The sequence below is a fragment of the Felis catus genome, chromosome B1 (assembly GCF_018350175.1).
Source record: "Felis catus isolate Fca126 chromosome B1, F.catus_Fca126_mat1.0, whole genome shotgun sequence".
NCBI lineage: Eukaryota > Metazoa > Chordata > Mammalia > Carnivora > Felidae > Felis > Felis catus.
In genome coordinates this window covers 43,913,259-43,926,571 of record NC_058371.1, presented here as the reverse complement: position 1 = coordinate 43,926,571, position 13,313 = coordinate 43,913,259, and the positions used below count along the sequence as shown (strand labels likewise).

The following is a 13,313-nucleotide window of genomic DNA, read 5'->3' as shown; positions in this document are numbered from 1 at the left end:
AGCATCTCCCCGCGGCGTCGCGGGGCGTGCGTCCCGAGCCGCGGCGCAGGCCGAGCCCTGCAATTGGCGGCGAAGTTGGCGGCGTCTCGAGCAACGCCCTTTAGCCGGCTTTCCCGGCGGCCGGGACCCTGAGGCAGGGCTCCACACCACCCGCCCGCCCCTCCGCCCCACCCTTCCTCCCCCGCCCCGCCGCCTCCTCCCCGCCCAGGGTCCGGGTCGAGCCGGCGCGCCGCGGAGCTCCGGCCGGCGCAGCCGGGGCGCAGAGCTCCGAGCCATGGGAGCCTCGCACTCTCAGAGCCCGCGGGGCCGGGAGCCGGCCGGGGAGAGGCCCCCGACAGCCCGAGAGAGCGCGTGAGTCCCTGAGCCCTCCGCGGGGCGGCCGTTCGGGGGTTTGCGTGCCAGCCCGGGATGCGAGCGCACGGCGCGGGTCCCTCAGGGGCCGGGAAGGTGGCGCTCCCGCCCGCGCCCGGGGGCTCTGGGTTGGGCCTGGTGGGACGTTCCGTCCCGAGCCTCGCCCTGCGGGGCCCGGGGGCGCCCGGCCACGACCCCACCGCGACAAAATCGCGCCCAGGCGGGGCTGCTGCCCGGCGCTTGTTCACGCTGCGCGGGTGGGAGAAAGGGGCCCCGAGTTTTTCCGAACTCGTCCGGGCAGGAAAACACATGTGTCCTAAAGGGCTCTGAAGTATTCGCGAGACAGCTATTTGCAGGGAAGTGTAGATATTAGAAAGGGGCTCGAGTCTCCGATAATTTGGCTCGTGTTGGCCTTTGGAGTGCAGGAATTTGGATGCAGTGCTTGCTGCTCATGAGAACTCCCTCTCTTGTTTGCTCCGAGGGCTTCATGATGATCTCAGAAAAAGGGCTGTATTGTAGCAGCAGCAATTAGGCTTTTGTTCTGGGACAACAACAATTGGGGACACCAAGTAACTGAAATGCAAGCTGCGAAGGAACACTTTTAGAGAACGTGATTTAGAGCAAATTAGTTGCACGGTTTGCAAGGTGGCCATGCTTCTCGCCAGAGAGGATGCGTTGCTAACTACTTGAGAACCCAAACAATAGTTAACCTTTTCATTTAAAATTAATTTTGGAGCGTGTGTGTAACTTGGAGGTGAGGTAATGTAGAGGAACTCATACTGTATTTTCAGTCAGCCAGTGACAAAGCTATTTCATTTGAGAAGGATACCCTGGGCCTTGACATACAACAGTCTGTGCCATGGGAGGGCTTTTGATCATCTTTTTTTTTCCTTTCTTTTTAATGTTTATTTATTTTTGAGACAGAGAGTGCGAGCAGGGGAGGGGCAGAGAGAGGGAGACAGAATCCAAGTAGGCTCCAGGCTCGGTGCTGTCAGCACCGAGTCTGAAGCCAGGCGCGAGCCCACAAGCAGTGAGATCATGACCCGAGCAAAGTCAGGCTTAACCCACTGAGCCACCCGGGCGCCCCTTGATCATCTTTTCAAGGCAAAGTAGCTTTCTGAATATCTAAATAATAGGCATGTTAGTTGTGCCTCCTGATGTTTATGTATGAACACTAAACTTAGTTCAGGCAGCTTATTAATCGTATGAGGAGCTGAGAATTATCCAGCGTGTAAAATGTGCAAAAACCCTCTAAATACAAGCATGTACAATGCGCAAAAACATTCTTTTAAGTTATTTGACCCCCAAGAACATTGAGTTCGTTTCTGTTACTGCTCTTGTTTTACTGATGAGAAAACTGAAGGACAGAGAGATTAAGTGACTTGTTCAAGGTCACACAGCTAGAAAGTGGTGGACTCCCATTGTCTGACTCCAGAGCTCTTGCTGCAGCTGCCTCCCACAGGAGAGTTAGGGCTGTCTTAGGAAGCAAACTTGTCTCAGCTGGCTGACTGCATTCCACTTTTTTTTCCTTTAATTCTTACTGCATAAGGCAGAAATCTGAATTAGCAATGCTTAGTACCTACTAAAAGGAAATTGCCAAAGTTGATTTAACCTTTTTCAAAGACAAACATGAGACGCAGTGTAACATTGAGATGAAGTTAAGAGTTTTGGAAGCACATAATCCTGGGTTTAATTCTAGGCTCTGCTCGTTAACAGCTGGAGATCTTTTATCTGTTCCTTAACCTCTCTGTGTTTGTTTCCTTATTTGTAAAATGGGAATGAAAACCATGTCCACTTGATCGGCTGTTCTGAAGGTGCTATAAAATCATGTATGTACAAAAAACAAGTTATAGTTTTATCTCTGAACAATATATTGTTTTACCTAAGGATAAAAATTGACTAATCTTTGTGAACATGTGGCAGGGTTTACTGTGTAATTTGAAAGTAAATATTGGGATCATTCACTGGTAGCATGCCGAACTCAGTACTTTCTGTGTAAGGTTCAGTTGTTGGGGTGAGGAATTTGATTCTCAGTTGTTAGATTATCCAGTGGCTTGGCGATAGATAGAGGATCTTTCTCTTCAATGAAGTTCTTACGTGTACCTTAGATATTTAGCAAAGCTTGCCTAAATATGATCAACATAGAAGCCCATCTTTGATCTTCACTTGGGAATATAGCCCAATTTAATACATCAAGAAGCACACAGGGACCTGGGTGGCTCAGTCAGTTAAGCGTCTGACTTTGGCTTAGGTCATGATCTCTTGGTTCATGGTTTGGAGCCCTGCGTTGGGCTCTGTGCTGACAGCTTGGAGCCTAGAGCCTGCTTCCAATTCTGTGTCTCCCTCTCTCTCTCTGCCCCTTTCCTGCTTATGGTCTGTCTGTCTGTCTGTCTCTCTCTCAAAAATAAAAACTTTTTAAAAATTAAAAAAAAAGAAGCACAGAAACTCATGTAGCTGGTGATAGGATTATTTGGTCTCATCAGAGTGTGCAGATTCTGTTTAAGAAGTCAGCCTACAAACGACTTGGCATGCACCAGGTCAAAGATTAGAAATATGAGATTCCATGCTTGTAATATGAAAAGCTAAAAGTATGCTTTGTGCAAGCCCTGCCTTATTTAGATGTACAAGCCACAAGTGTCTCCAGGGTCTGAGAAAATGGGGGATTCATTGTTAATGTCACTCGGCTGCAGATTTCCTGCCGGACATATGGCTGTCGTGGATAACACTGACCTCAAGGAAGTTCTCCTACTCAAGCCTTTTCAGTTGCATTTTCAAAATCTATTGTTCCTTTTTTAAATAAGTAAATAAATACTTGAAAAACTCACAAGGAAAGCATTACTGCTGGCATCTGCCTTTTGAGGAAGAAATTATGTTTCAGGATGTTCACAATTTATATTTTGGAATAATTTAACCTAGTGCTAAAATTAGCCAGATAAATCTTTCGTGACAGCTGTATTGTGAAATATAAGGAAGTATGGATGTACATGAAAAGAAATGTCTGATTTTAAGATAATAGTCATTATTTTTAATGTTTATTTATTTTGAGAGAGTGTGTGAGTGGGGGAGGAGCAGAGAGAGAGAGGGAGAGAGAAAATCCCAACCAGGCTCAGTCCTCAGTGTGCAGCCCCACTCAGGGCTTGATCCCACAACTGTGAAATCATGATCTGAGCTGAAATTAAGAATCGGACGCTTAACTGACTGAGCCATGCAGGAGCCCCAAGATAATACTCATTATTATTTTTAATGATTAAGAACATTTGGGGGGGGCACTTGGGTGGCTCAGTCAGTTGAGTGTCTGACTTTGGCTCGGGTCATGATCTCCTGGTTCCGGAGTTCAAGCTCCACATCAGGCTTGCTGCTATCAGCACAGAGCCTGCTTCAGATCCTCTGTCTCTCTCTCTCTCTCTCTCTGCCCCTCCCCTGCTTGCACTCTCTCAAAAATAAACATTAAAGAACATTTTGTTTAAAGCTTATTTATTTTGAAAGAGACAGACAGTGTGAGTGGGGGAGAAGCAGACTGGGGGAGAGAGAGAATCTCAAGCCTCAACCCACGAAGCCAAGAGATCATGACCTAAGTGGAAACCAAGAGTCAGCCGCTAAACTGGCTGAGCTACCTAGCCTCCCCAATACTGATTATTATTGAAAATTGTAGCTGTTTCCCTTCCCCAGGCCCAAGGAAAGAAAACTGCTGATTTGGTAAATGGTAGGGGAAATGTCACTTCATTTATTCAGGGAGGCTGCACATTATGGTGATTAGGAACAGAAGCTGTGGACTGAGGCAGACTCAGGTTAGAATTCCAGCTAGATCGCTTACTTAGTTCAGGAAGCTTTGGAAAACAGTTAATTTCTTCAGCTGAGTAAAATTTTTACATCTTTAAAATGGCAGTAATCATAACTACCTTTTTTTTGAGAGAGAGAGAGCGAGCGCGGGGGAGGGGCAGAGAGAGAGAGAGGTAAAGAGAATATCAAGAAGGCTGGACACCCAGTGTGGAACCCAGTGCCAGGCTTCGTCCTGCGACGTTGAGATCATGACCTGACCTGAAATCAAGAGTCGGTCGCTTAACTGATGGAGCCACCGAGGCGCCCCTCATAACTACTTTTTGAAATGGTGTCTGTTATTAGTGCAGGGCCTGGTACTTACTGAGGACTCGATACCTAAGTTATTATGAGTACATTTACATATAGCTATAAACCAGATGCTATGCTATTTTCTTTGGGATGTATATTTTTGAAAAAAGCAGCATCTTTTCTGAAGGGAAGATTGACTTGTGTCCTAATTCAACAAGGCAATGACTTTTTCAAGTTAATTTTTTCCTCAGTTAATTTCCATTTTCCAGAAAGATGCACTATCAAGAGGATGGACGTGTGCTTGGGAATATGGTACTTTGAATTTTTTTTTTTTTAATTTTTTTTTTTCAACGTTTATTTATTTTTGGGACAGAGAGAGACAGAGCATGAGCGGGGGAGGGGCAGAGAGAGAGGGAGACACAGAATCTGAAACAGGCTCCAGGCTCTGAGCCATCAGCCCAGAGCCTGACGCGGGGCTCGAACTCATGGACCGCGAGATCGTGACCTGGCTGAAGTCGGACGCTTAACCGACTGTGCCACCCAGGCGCCCCGGGAATATGGTACTTTGGAGAAGTATTTGAAATCAGTGATTCCTTAGGTGATTTTTTTTTTAAATGTGGCTAGGGTGGGTTTTCTAAGAACAAGTAATTTGTGGAGAGATTTGAACAATGACGTAAACAAAGCCTTATTCATTAGGGAATATGGTGTATAACTAATTCATTTACTGCTCGTTGAGCTTGTCTGCCTGGAATGCAAGATATGAACCTGCTGTCAATTTTTATTAAGTTTCTAGACCAGTCTTTGTTTGCATTTGGAATATATCGTAATGGAATAGGACATTGGCAAAGTCAGGACGAGTTTGAGGTTTTGAGTGTTTTTCCCATGCACCTTTCTGATCATGTGAATCAGATGCGGTTTCTAGGAGGTTCTGGTGACCTGCGAAATCAGCAACAATTAAACTGAAGTGCCCCTTGATGGGCAAGTCACATTGGGACAGATGCCCCTGACATGAAAAGGGAAGCACTGGCTTTGAAGTTTTAGACACAGGAAAATATAACTCAAAATAAGTGAACTTTGAGAATTCTGTTTCTGAAACCCAGTGCGATTTATATTGTCCTTAAAAACACTTAGGTTCCCGATTGCTATAGAAAATTTTTAAATGCCCATGTTTGAATGGCTCCATCTCCAGTGCAGCCAGCACAAAAGGAAATGGTTTGAATTGCATGACAAGGGGATTATTTGTATGTGTATGTTGAGCTTAGCTATCACAACTTCTAGACCATGGGGGCAGTTCAAATAGTAAACAGTTAATAAGGGGAGAAAAATCTCTCTCTGAAAGTCATTAAAAGGGAAGATAGTTGGTCTGTTAAGGACTGAAACTCCGAGGGGGTTCAGGTATAGTTTTGTTCCGCAGTTTCTTCCCTCTTTTCCATTCAGTGTGGCTTCTCCAAGCTGGTACATGTTTCAGTGTTAAAAATCAAGACGAGGGGCACCCTGGGTGGCTCAGTCAGCTGAGCAGCTGACTTGATTTCAGCTCAGGTCTTGATCTCACTGTCATAAGATTGAGCACTGCGTTGGGCTCACACTGAACATGGAGCCTGCTTGGGATTCTCTCTCTCCCTCTCCCCTGCTTGGTGCATGCTCTCTCTTGCTCTCTAAAAAAATAAAAAATATAAAAAATAAATTTAAAAAATTAAAAATCAAGAAGAGAAAAGGAAAACAGGGAAGGCTCAGTTGCTGGTGTCCTGAGCTTGCAACAGATTTTCTAAGGTCTGAGTTGGCTCCTAGGCAGAGTGGGCCACAGGGTGCATGAATTTGTTAACCCAAGGTCAAGGAAATGAACTGCTTGCATCCCAAATGGCCATGGAACATGGAGACCCATCTTCTGAGAAAGCTCACTCTGGCTATTGTGGGCTGTGTGTTTTGTTTTTTGGTGGTTTGTTGTTGTTGTTTTGTTTGCATTTTTTAAATTGTGGTAAAATACACATAACATAAAATTCACCATTTGAGTCATTTATAAGCATACAACTCAGTGGCATTAAGTACTTTCCCAATGTTGTATAACCACCACAACTATCCACTTCCAGGACTTTTTCATCATCCCAGACAGAAACTCTGCACCCATTAAACAGTAACTCCTCAACCTCCCCTCCCCTGCCCCTGGTAACCTTTATTCTGCGTTCTGTCTCTGTCTGCCTAGTCTAGGTCCCTTCTGTAACTGGCAACGTACAATATTTGTCCTTTGTCCTTTGGTGTCTGGCTTACTTAACTCAGCATAATGCCCTCAAGGTTCATCCCTGTTGTATCGCGGGGCAGAATTTCATTCCTTTTTATGGCTGAATAATATTCCATGATATGTATACTCCACATACTATTTATGCAGTTGTCTGTTGATGGGCACTTGGGTCACTTCCACCTTTTGACTGTTGTGAATAATTCTGCTCTGTGGGTTAGTGTGCAGGTACCTGTTTGAATCTCTCCTTTCATTTCTCTTGGGTATATGCCAGGAACAGAATTGATCAGCCCCATGGTACCTCTATGTTTAACTTTTTGAGGAACCATCAAATGGTTTTCCCCAGTATGTCACCATTTACATTCCCACCAGCAATGCATGAGGGTTCCAGTTTCTCCATATCCTCCCAACACTTTCTTTTTGCTTCTTTTTTTTTTTTAATTCATATCTAGCCTAATGAGTGTAAAGTGGCATCTCATTTTGTTTTGCTGTGCATTTCCCTAGTGATTAGTGATATTGATCATCTTTTCATGTGCTTATGGACCACTTGTATCTCTTCTTTGGAGAAATGTCTATTCAAGTCCTTTGTCCAGTTTTGGATTAGGTTTGTTTTCCCTTTTTTTTTTTTTTTTTAATGTTTTATTTTTATTTTTGAGAGAGAGAGAGAGACAGAGAGACAGAACATGAGCCGGGGATTACTAGAGAAAGAGTGAGACACAGAATCTGAAGCAGGGTCCAGGCTCTGAGCTATCAGCACAGAGCCAGATGTGGGGCTCGAACTCGTGAACTGTGAGATCATGACCTGAGCCAAAGTCAGACGCTTAACTGACTGAGCCACCCAGGCGCCCCAGTTGTTTGTTTTCTTGTTCTTGAGTTACAGGCGTTCTTTGGATATATGTCATTTCAAACATTTTCTCCTATTATGTGGGTTGCCTTTTTACTGTGTTGATAGTATCCTTTGATGCACAAAAGTTCTTAATTTTAATGAAGTCCAACTTAACTACTCTTTCTTGTATTGCATGTGCTTTTGGTGTTGCATCCGAGAAATCATTACCAAATCCAGCATCATGAGGATTTTGTTCTATGTCTTATTCTAAGAGTTTTATAGTTTAGCTCTTAAGTTTAGGTCTTGTATCCATTTTGAGAGTAAGTTTTACATCTAGTGTAAGGTAAGGACTCCTTCCTTCTTTTGAGTGAATGTGGGTCCAGTTTTTCTGGCACCATTTGTTGAAAAGAGTATCCTTTCCTGGTTGAATGGTTTTGGTACCCTTGTTGAAAATCAGTTGGCCATGTATGTGAGGTTTTATTTCTGGGCTTTCATATGGCTATTCTTACTCTGGTGACACACCAGTTTAGATGATTGTAACTTTGTAGTAAGTTTGAAACAGGAAGTGTGGTCCTTCAACTTTTTTTCCTTTTCAAGATGGTCTTAGCTGCTTGGGGTTTCTTGAGGTAGTGTGCGTGTGTGTACATGTGTGTGTGTACATGTGTACGTGTGTGTGTATGTTTTAATATCTCTCTCTTTCTCTGTGGCTTTTTCTTCTTGGCTTGTGGCAGCCAGCCTTGCCTGAGAGAATGCTAGACTGCCTTCCAGTGGCAGTATGCTGCCCCAGAAATTCTCCTTCCCTGCCTTCCCCATCTCCAGCCAGACTTTTCACCCCATGATGTCTGCTGAGAACCTGCTCCAAGCCAGACACTCAGGCACCGTGTAGCCAAAGAGGACCTAGATGTGGACAGGAGCCCCTGAGAGACAGGCAGGAAAGTGGAATCACTGTGAGGGTCAGACGTCCTGAGAGATGAGCCTCAGGGAACCCACCTGTTTGCAGAGAAGAAACTGACCCTGGAAGGAGTCTTGAAGGATGAATGAGTTGCTAGGTGAGGGGGTCAGGGAAGGGCAGTCCAGGTGCAAGGAAAGCCTGTGTGCAGCATGGCCTGGTGGTGTGGGGAGCCTGCCGTGTCTGGGGAGTGGTGAGGATTTGGGGGTAAGGTGTATGTGGAATGGGCTGGTGGCGTCGGGAAATGGTGAATCTGGAGAAGTGGATAAAGTCTGGGTGTGGGGTCTTTGTGGCTTATGTGGGAGTTTGGACTTAATTTCAGGAGCCATAGATGGAAGTTTTCAGCTGAGGGGTTGGCCAAACCACCATGGCAGCCCTGGATGAGACTGGGGAGAAGGATTCTTGCAGAGGGGCTCAACCAAATGGTGGGGGGTTCCAGGAAACCACAACTTCCTATGATTCTCCCCAGCACCTCACCTCCCACCCCATCAGCACATCCAGGGGACTAGAGTTTCCTTTTTCAACCCCTTACCCTGTCTTCATTTTTGTTTATTAGTTATTCAGTAGCATATATAAATGTTTCCTTTTTCCTGATTTTCTATTAGAAGCATATATTCTTTTATAATCATAAAGTATATTTTTAAAAATCTGAAAATTTAGAAAACACAGAAAACTGTAAAGAAAATAAATCACTCATAATCTCATTACCCAGAGATGACTGTTAATATCTTGGTATATTTTATTACTGTCTCTTTTTCTCCAGTAAATATATTTTTCAAAAGTGGGGTTATACTGTGTTTTACATTCTGATTTTTTTGACTTAATGTTATTAACATTTCTCTGTCATTATACTGACATGGTATAGTATCTACATGTATCATAGTTTATTCAATTCTTTCCTAAATGGTTAACATTTAGGTTGGTAACTGTTCTTGCTCATGTAAATAACACAGTTAATAAATATCCTTATAATTCTTTGTACATCTCTGGTTAATAACTTAGGAAACATTCCTAGAAGTTTAATCACAGGATCAAAGAATGTGAACATTCTAAATGTTTTGTTATATATTACCACATATTGTCAAATTATTCCCCCAAAAGTAGTACCAATTAGGGGCGCCTGGGTGGCTCAGTTGGTTAAGCGTCAGACTATTGATTTCAGCTCAAGTCATGATTTCACAGTTTGTGGGATCAAGCCTTGTGCCAGGTTCTGTGCTGACAGCACATAGCCTGCTTGGGATTCTGTCTGTCTGTCTCTCTCCATCCCTCCCCTGTTCGTGCCCCCCTCCCTCAAAAATAAAGAAATAAACAAACAAAAAAAAACTAGTACTGACTGCACTCCCCCCCAGCAGTATAGTGTCCTTTCTAGATGCTTATAGCATCCTTTCCAGTTCTGGGCACTGTCAGTTTGAATCTTTGCCAGTTTGGTAAGAAAAAATATATAATTTTGATTTATTTCTTTTGTTCTTATCAATGAGAGTGAACTTTTCCCTTATATGTTACTAACCAGCTGTAATTTTTTTTATTTATTTCTATTTGTCAATTTTGTAATGAGATACTAATTTTTCATATTTATTTGTGAGGATTCTTTATATGATGAGGCCAGCTAACATCTATTGAGTGCTTGCTATGTGCTAGGAAAATGTTAATGTCTTACATGCGTTTATTTAAATGATTCTCAAAATAACCCTATTAGGCAGGTATAATTTTCAATTCCTATTTTATACATGAGGAAATGGGTACAGAGAGATTAAACAACATGCCCAAGGTCTCACAGCTAATGAGTGACAAAATTGTGTCACACAAATCTAGCAACCCTTTCCCACCATTTTTGTTTTGTTTTGTTTTGTTGGAGAGGTATTTTTTAAATTAACTTTTTATTTTAGAACAGTTTTAGGCTCACAGAAAAATTCAGCTGACTTACTGAGAATTCCTGTAGATGCCACACACAATCTCCTCTATCACCATCTCATATTTGTATGGTACATTTGTTATAGTTAATGAAACTGTTGCTGATATATTAACTAAAGTCCATACTTTATTCAGATTTCCTTAGCTTTTATCTGCTATCCTTTTTCTGTTACAGAATTCCATCCAGAATACCACATTACATTTAGTAATCTTTCTTCCTTCCTTCCTTCCTTCCTTCCTTCCTTCCTTCCTTCCTTCCTTCCTTAAGTAGCTCCATAGTGCAGAGCCCAGTGTGGGGCTTGAACTCATGACCCAGAGATCAAGACCTGAGCTGAGATCAAGAGTTGGACACTTAACCAGCTGAGCCATTTGAGACATTCAATGCTTTATTATAAAATGGGCTTTGTGTTAGAGGATTTTGCCCAACTGTAGGCTAGTGTAAGTGTTCTTTGCACGTTTGAGGTGGACTAGGTTAAGCTATGGTGTTTGGTATGTTAGACATATAAAATGAATTTTCTTCATTTTTTTTAATGTTTATTTTGAGAGAGAGAGAGAGAGCAGGAGGGGCAGAGATAGAGGGATAGAGAGAATCCCAAGCAAGCTCTGCGCTTGACTTGGGCTTGATCCTACGAACTGTGAGACCATGACTTAAGCTGAAATCAGGAGTCAGATACTTAACCAACTGAGCCACCCAGGTGCCCCTAAATGCATTTTCAACTTATGATATTTTCAATTTATAATGGCTTTATCAAGATATAACTGCATTGTAAATTGAGGAAGACCTGCATTAATCCTTTCTTTTCCTGCAGATTGTAATAGCATTTTAAAAATTGAGTATTAGGGGTGTCTGGGTGGCTGAGGCAGTTAGGTATCTGACTCTTGACTTCAGCTCATGTGTTGATCTCAGGGTTGTGAGTTCAAGCCCTGCATTGGGCTCCACACTAGCCAAATAAATAAATAAAATATTGAGTATTAGAGTATAACCTCTCTTTCCTTCTATTTAACACTTGATGCTTTTTCTCTTTTCATTTTTTGAATAGATGTTTATTTAAAAATCTGATCTGCCAACTTTGCGTTTTCCACCAACTAAAGGTGCAGAAAGCTTCATTGGTTTCACAGTCTTTTACTGAGGTGCTGCCTTCGTGGGAGGCTTACTTAGCAGCAGCCATTGCTGCCTTTTTAGGTGCTTGATTAGCCTTTTTTGCTTCCTTGGCAGCCCCTATGGTTTGTTCTCATTGAGCCTTCCTAATTTCAGGTTTCTGATCCTCCTGGCCATTATATCAGCAAGAGATGCACCAGTGATGGCCTTCTGAAATTTGACTGAGCTGTGAGTTCTTTTCTTTTGAGTGTCTTTCAGGTGTCCCTTTTTGTGCTTGTAGAGGAGAGTCCACTTTATCTGCTGTGGAAACGAGTGCCGACTCACATTTTGCATGAACAAATTGGAAAACCTTCCCCTCAGTCTTGCTGTGGTGCCTCCCGTGTCTGGGGTACATCTTGCTCCCACTGAAACCCCACAGCTTGATGTTCATGGCTGCAGCAGCTGGGAAGAAGGAAAGATGGTGAAAAGGTCTTTCCATTTTTATTTTAAATGTTTAAAATCTGAGTATTCGAGGGCAGGACATTTGCTGAAGAGTCAAACAGGTGGAGATGATTTCGGGAATGGAGGGGAATGTGTGGAGCTTGGGGAAAAAAAGAACATCCAGGGGCGCCTGGGTGGCTCAGTCGGTTGGGCGTCCGACTTCGGCTCAGGTCACGATCTCACGGTCCGTGAGTTCGAGCCCCGCTTCGGGCTCTGTGCTGACAGCTCAGAGCCTGGAGCCTGTTTCAGATTCTGTGTCTCCCTGTCTTTCTGACCCTCTCCCGTTCATGCTCTGTCTCTCTGTCTCAAAAATAAATAAATGTGAAAAAGAACATCCATACTAGAGCTTTTCTCAGATTTTACACTGACATAGGTCAATCTAGGGTCCACTTGAAGGTTTCATTTTAAACAGTTTAGCTTCCTATATGGAAACAGTGGTGCCTTCAAATACTCTCATGTCATCTGCATGTTTTGTAACACATACACTTTCTGTGGACCATCTAGACTTTCCTTTTCATGGTGATATGATATAAAGCCCTTGTAGATTTCTATAAGGAATTGCAAATGATTAACCACTATTCTCTACTTGTCCTTTATCCGCCTGCTCTTCTACCTGTAGAGACTTGGTAACTTTGGAAAGTAAGAGAATTCCTCACGTCGACACTTCTTCATTTTCATATTATCACTGTTAAGGATACTGTGTATATAAATTTTTGTTTTTGCCTGTACATAGGAAAGTTTTGGCTTGACCAGTCTTATGGTATGTCTGCTACAAATGCTATTAATAACAGTTGTAGGCAAAAGAAATTATATTTGGCTTGTTTAAATTTAGGAGTATTACATAGAAACTTTAGAGTCCTAGCTATTTTCTGAAAGCAGGCCAGTTCTGTTTCTAATATAACCCATACACTTGTCTCATACTGCATGCCCCCACAGAAGCCTGACAGCATGATATGTCACTGATAAGGACAGGAGCCCCAGGAATCTTATAAAGATGCTCTGCTTGAGAACAGCAGCTCTTAAAACTCCTTTGGATCACAGATCCCTTGACTATATGATCAAATGTGTGTAGGCTTTTTCCAAATGAAAATACACATATATACAATACATTAAAGTTAGAAGGATCAGAGATCCTGAAGCCACTGAAAATTATCTCATTTAATCCTTTCCTAATCCCCATGAGGTATATTATTATCCGAATTTTACGGATAAATAAGCTGAGGCCTGGGAAAAGTTAAGAAACTAAGGCCACAGAGCTAGTAGTAAATGGTAGCACTGCGATTCAAGCCTAATGAACCTGGCTGAAGCAGAAGAAACAAAATTACCAGTCATTTCCAGAGTGGGTCTGCCATGTAGGCAACTCATTAACTAGCAGCGGCTTCTGTTATCTGCTAGA

General features: G+C 42.9%; 1 protein-coding gene and 1 pseudogene across 9 annotated transcripts in view; one reads left to right on the top strand and one right to left on the bottom strand.

Moving 5' to 3' along the window:
- Positions 1 to 13,313, top strand: part of TACC1 (transforming acidic coiled-coil containing protein 1) — a 120,524-nt gene that overhangs the window by 28,426 nt on the left and 78,785 nt on the right. For 4 of the 9 annotated variants that reach the window (XM_023252585.2, XM_023252590.2, XM_023252589.2 and 1 more), the window contains exon 1: positions 202 to 351. The exons of 1 other annotated variant lie outside the window; for it this stretch is intronic. In XM_023252585.2, coding sequence (XP_023108353.1) covers positions 275 to 351 — 77 coding nt within the window. In that variant the 5' untranslated portion in view covers positions 202 to 274. Of the gene's footprint in view, positions 1 to 201; positions 352 to 13,313 lie in introns of those variants that run through there. 4 more of the 9 variants (XM_023252587.2, XM_023252586.2, XM_023252593.2 and 1 more) reach the window with 2 other exon arrangements.
- LOC109498846 lies at positions 11,387 to 11,867 on the bottom strand (annotated as a pseudogene).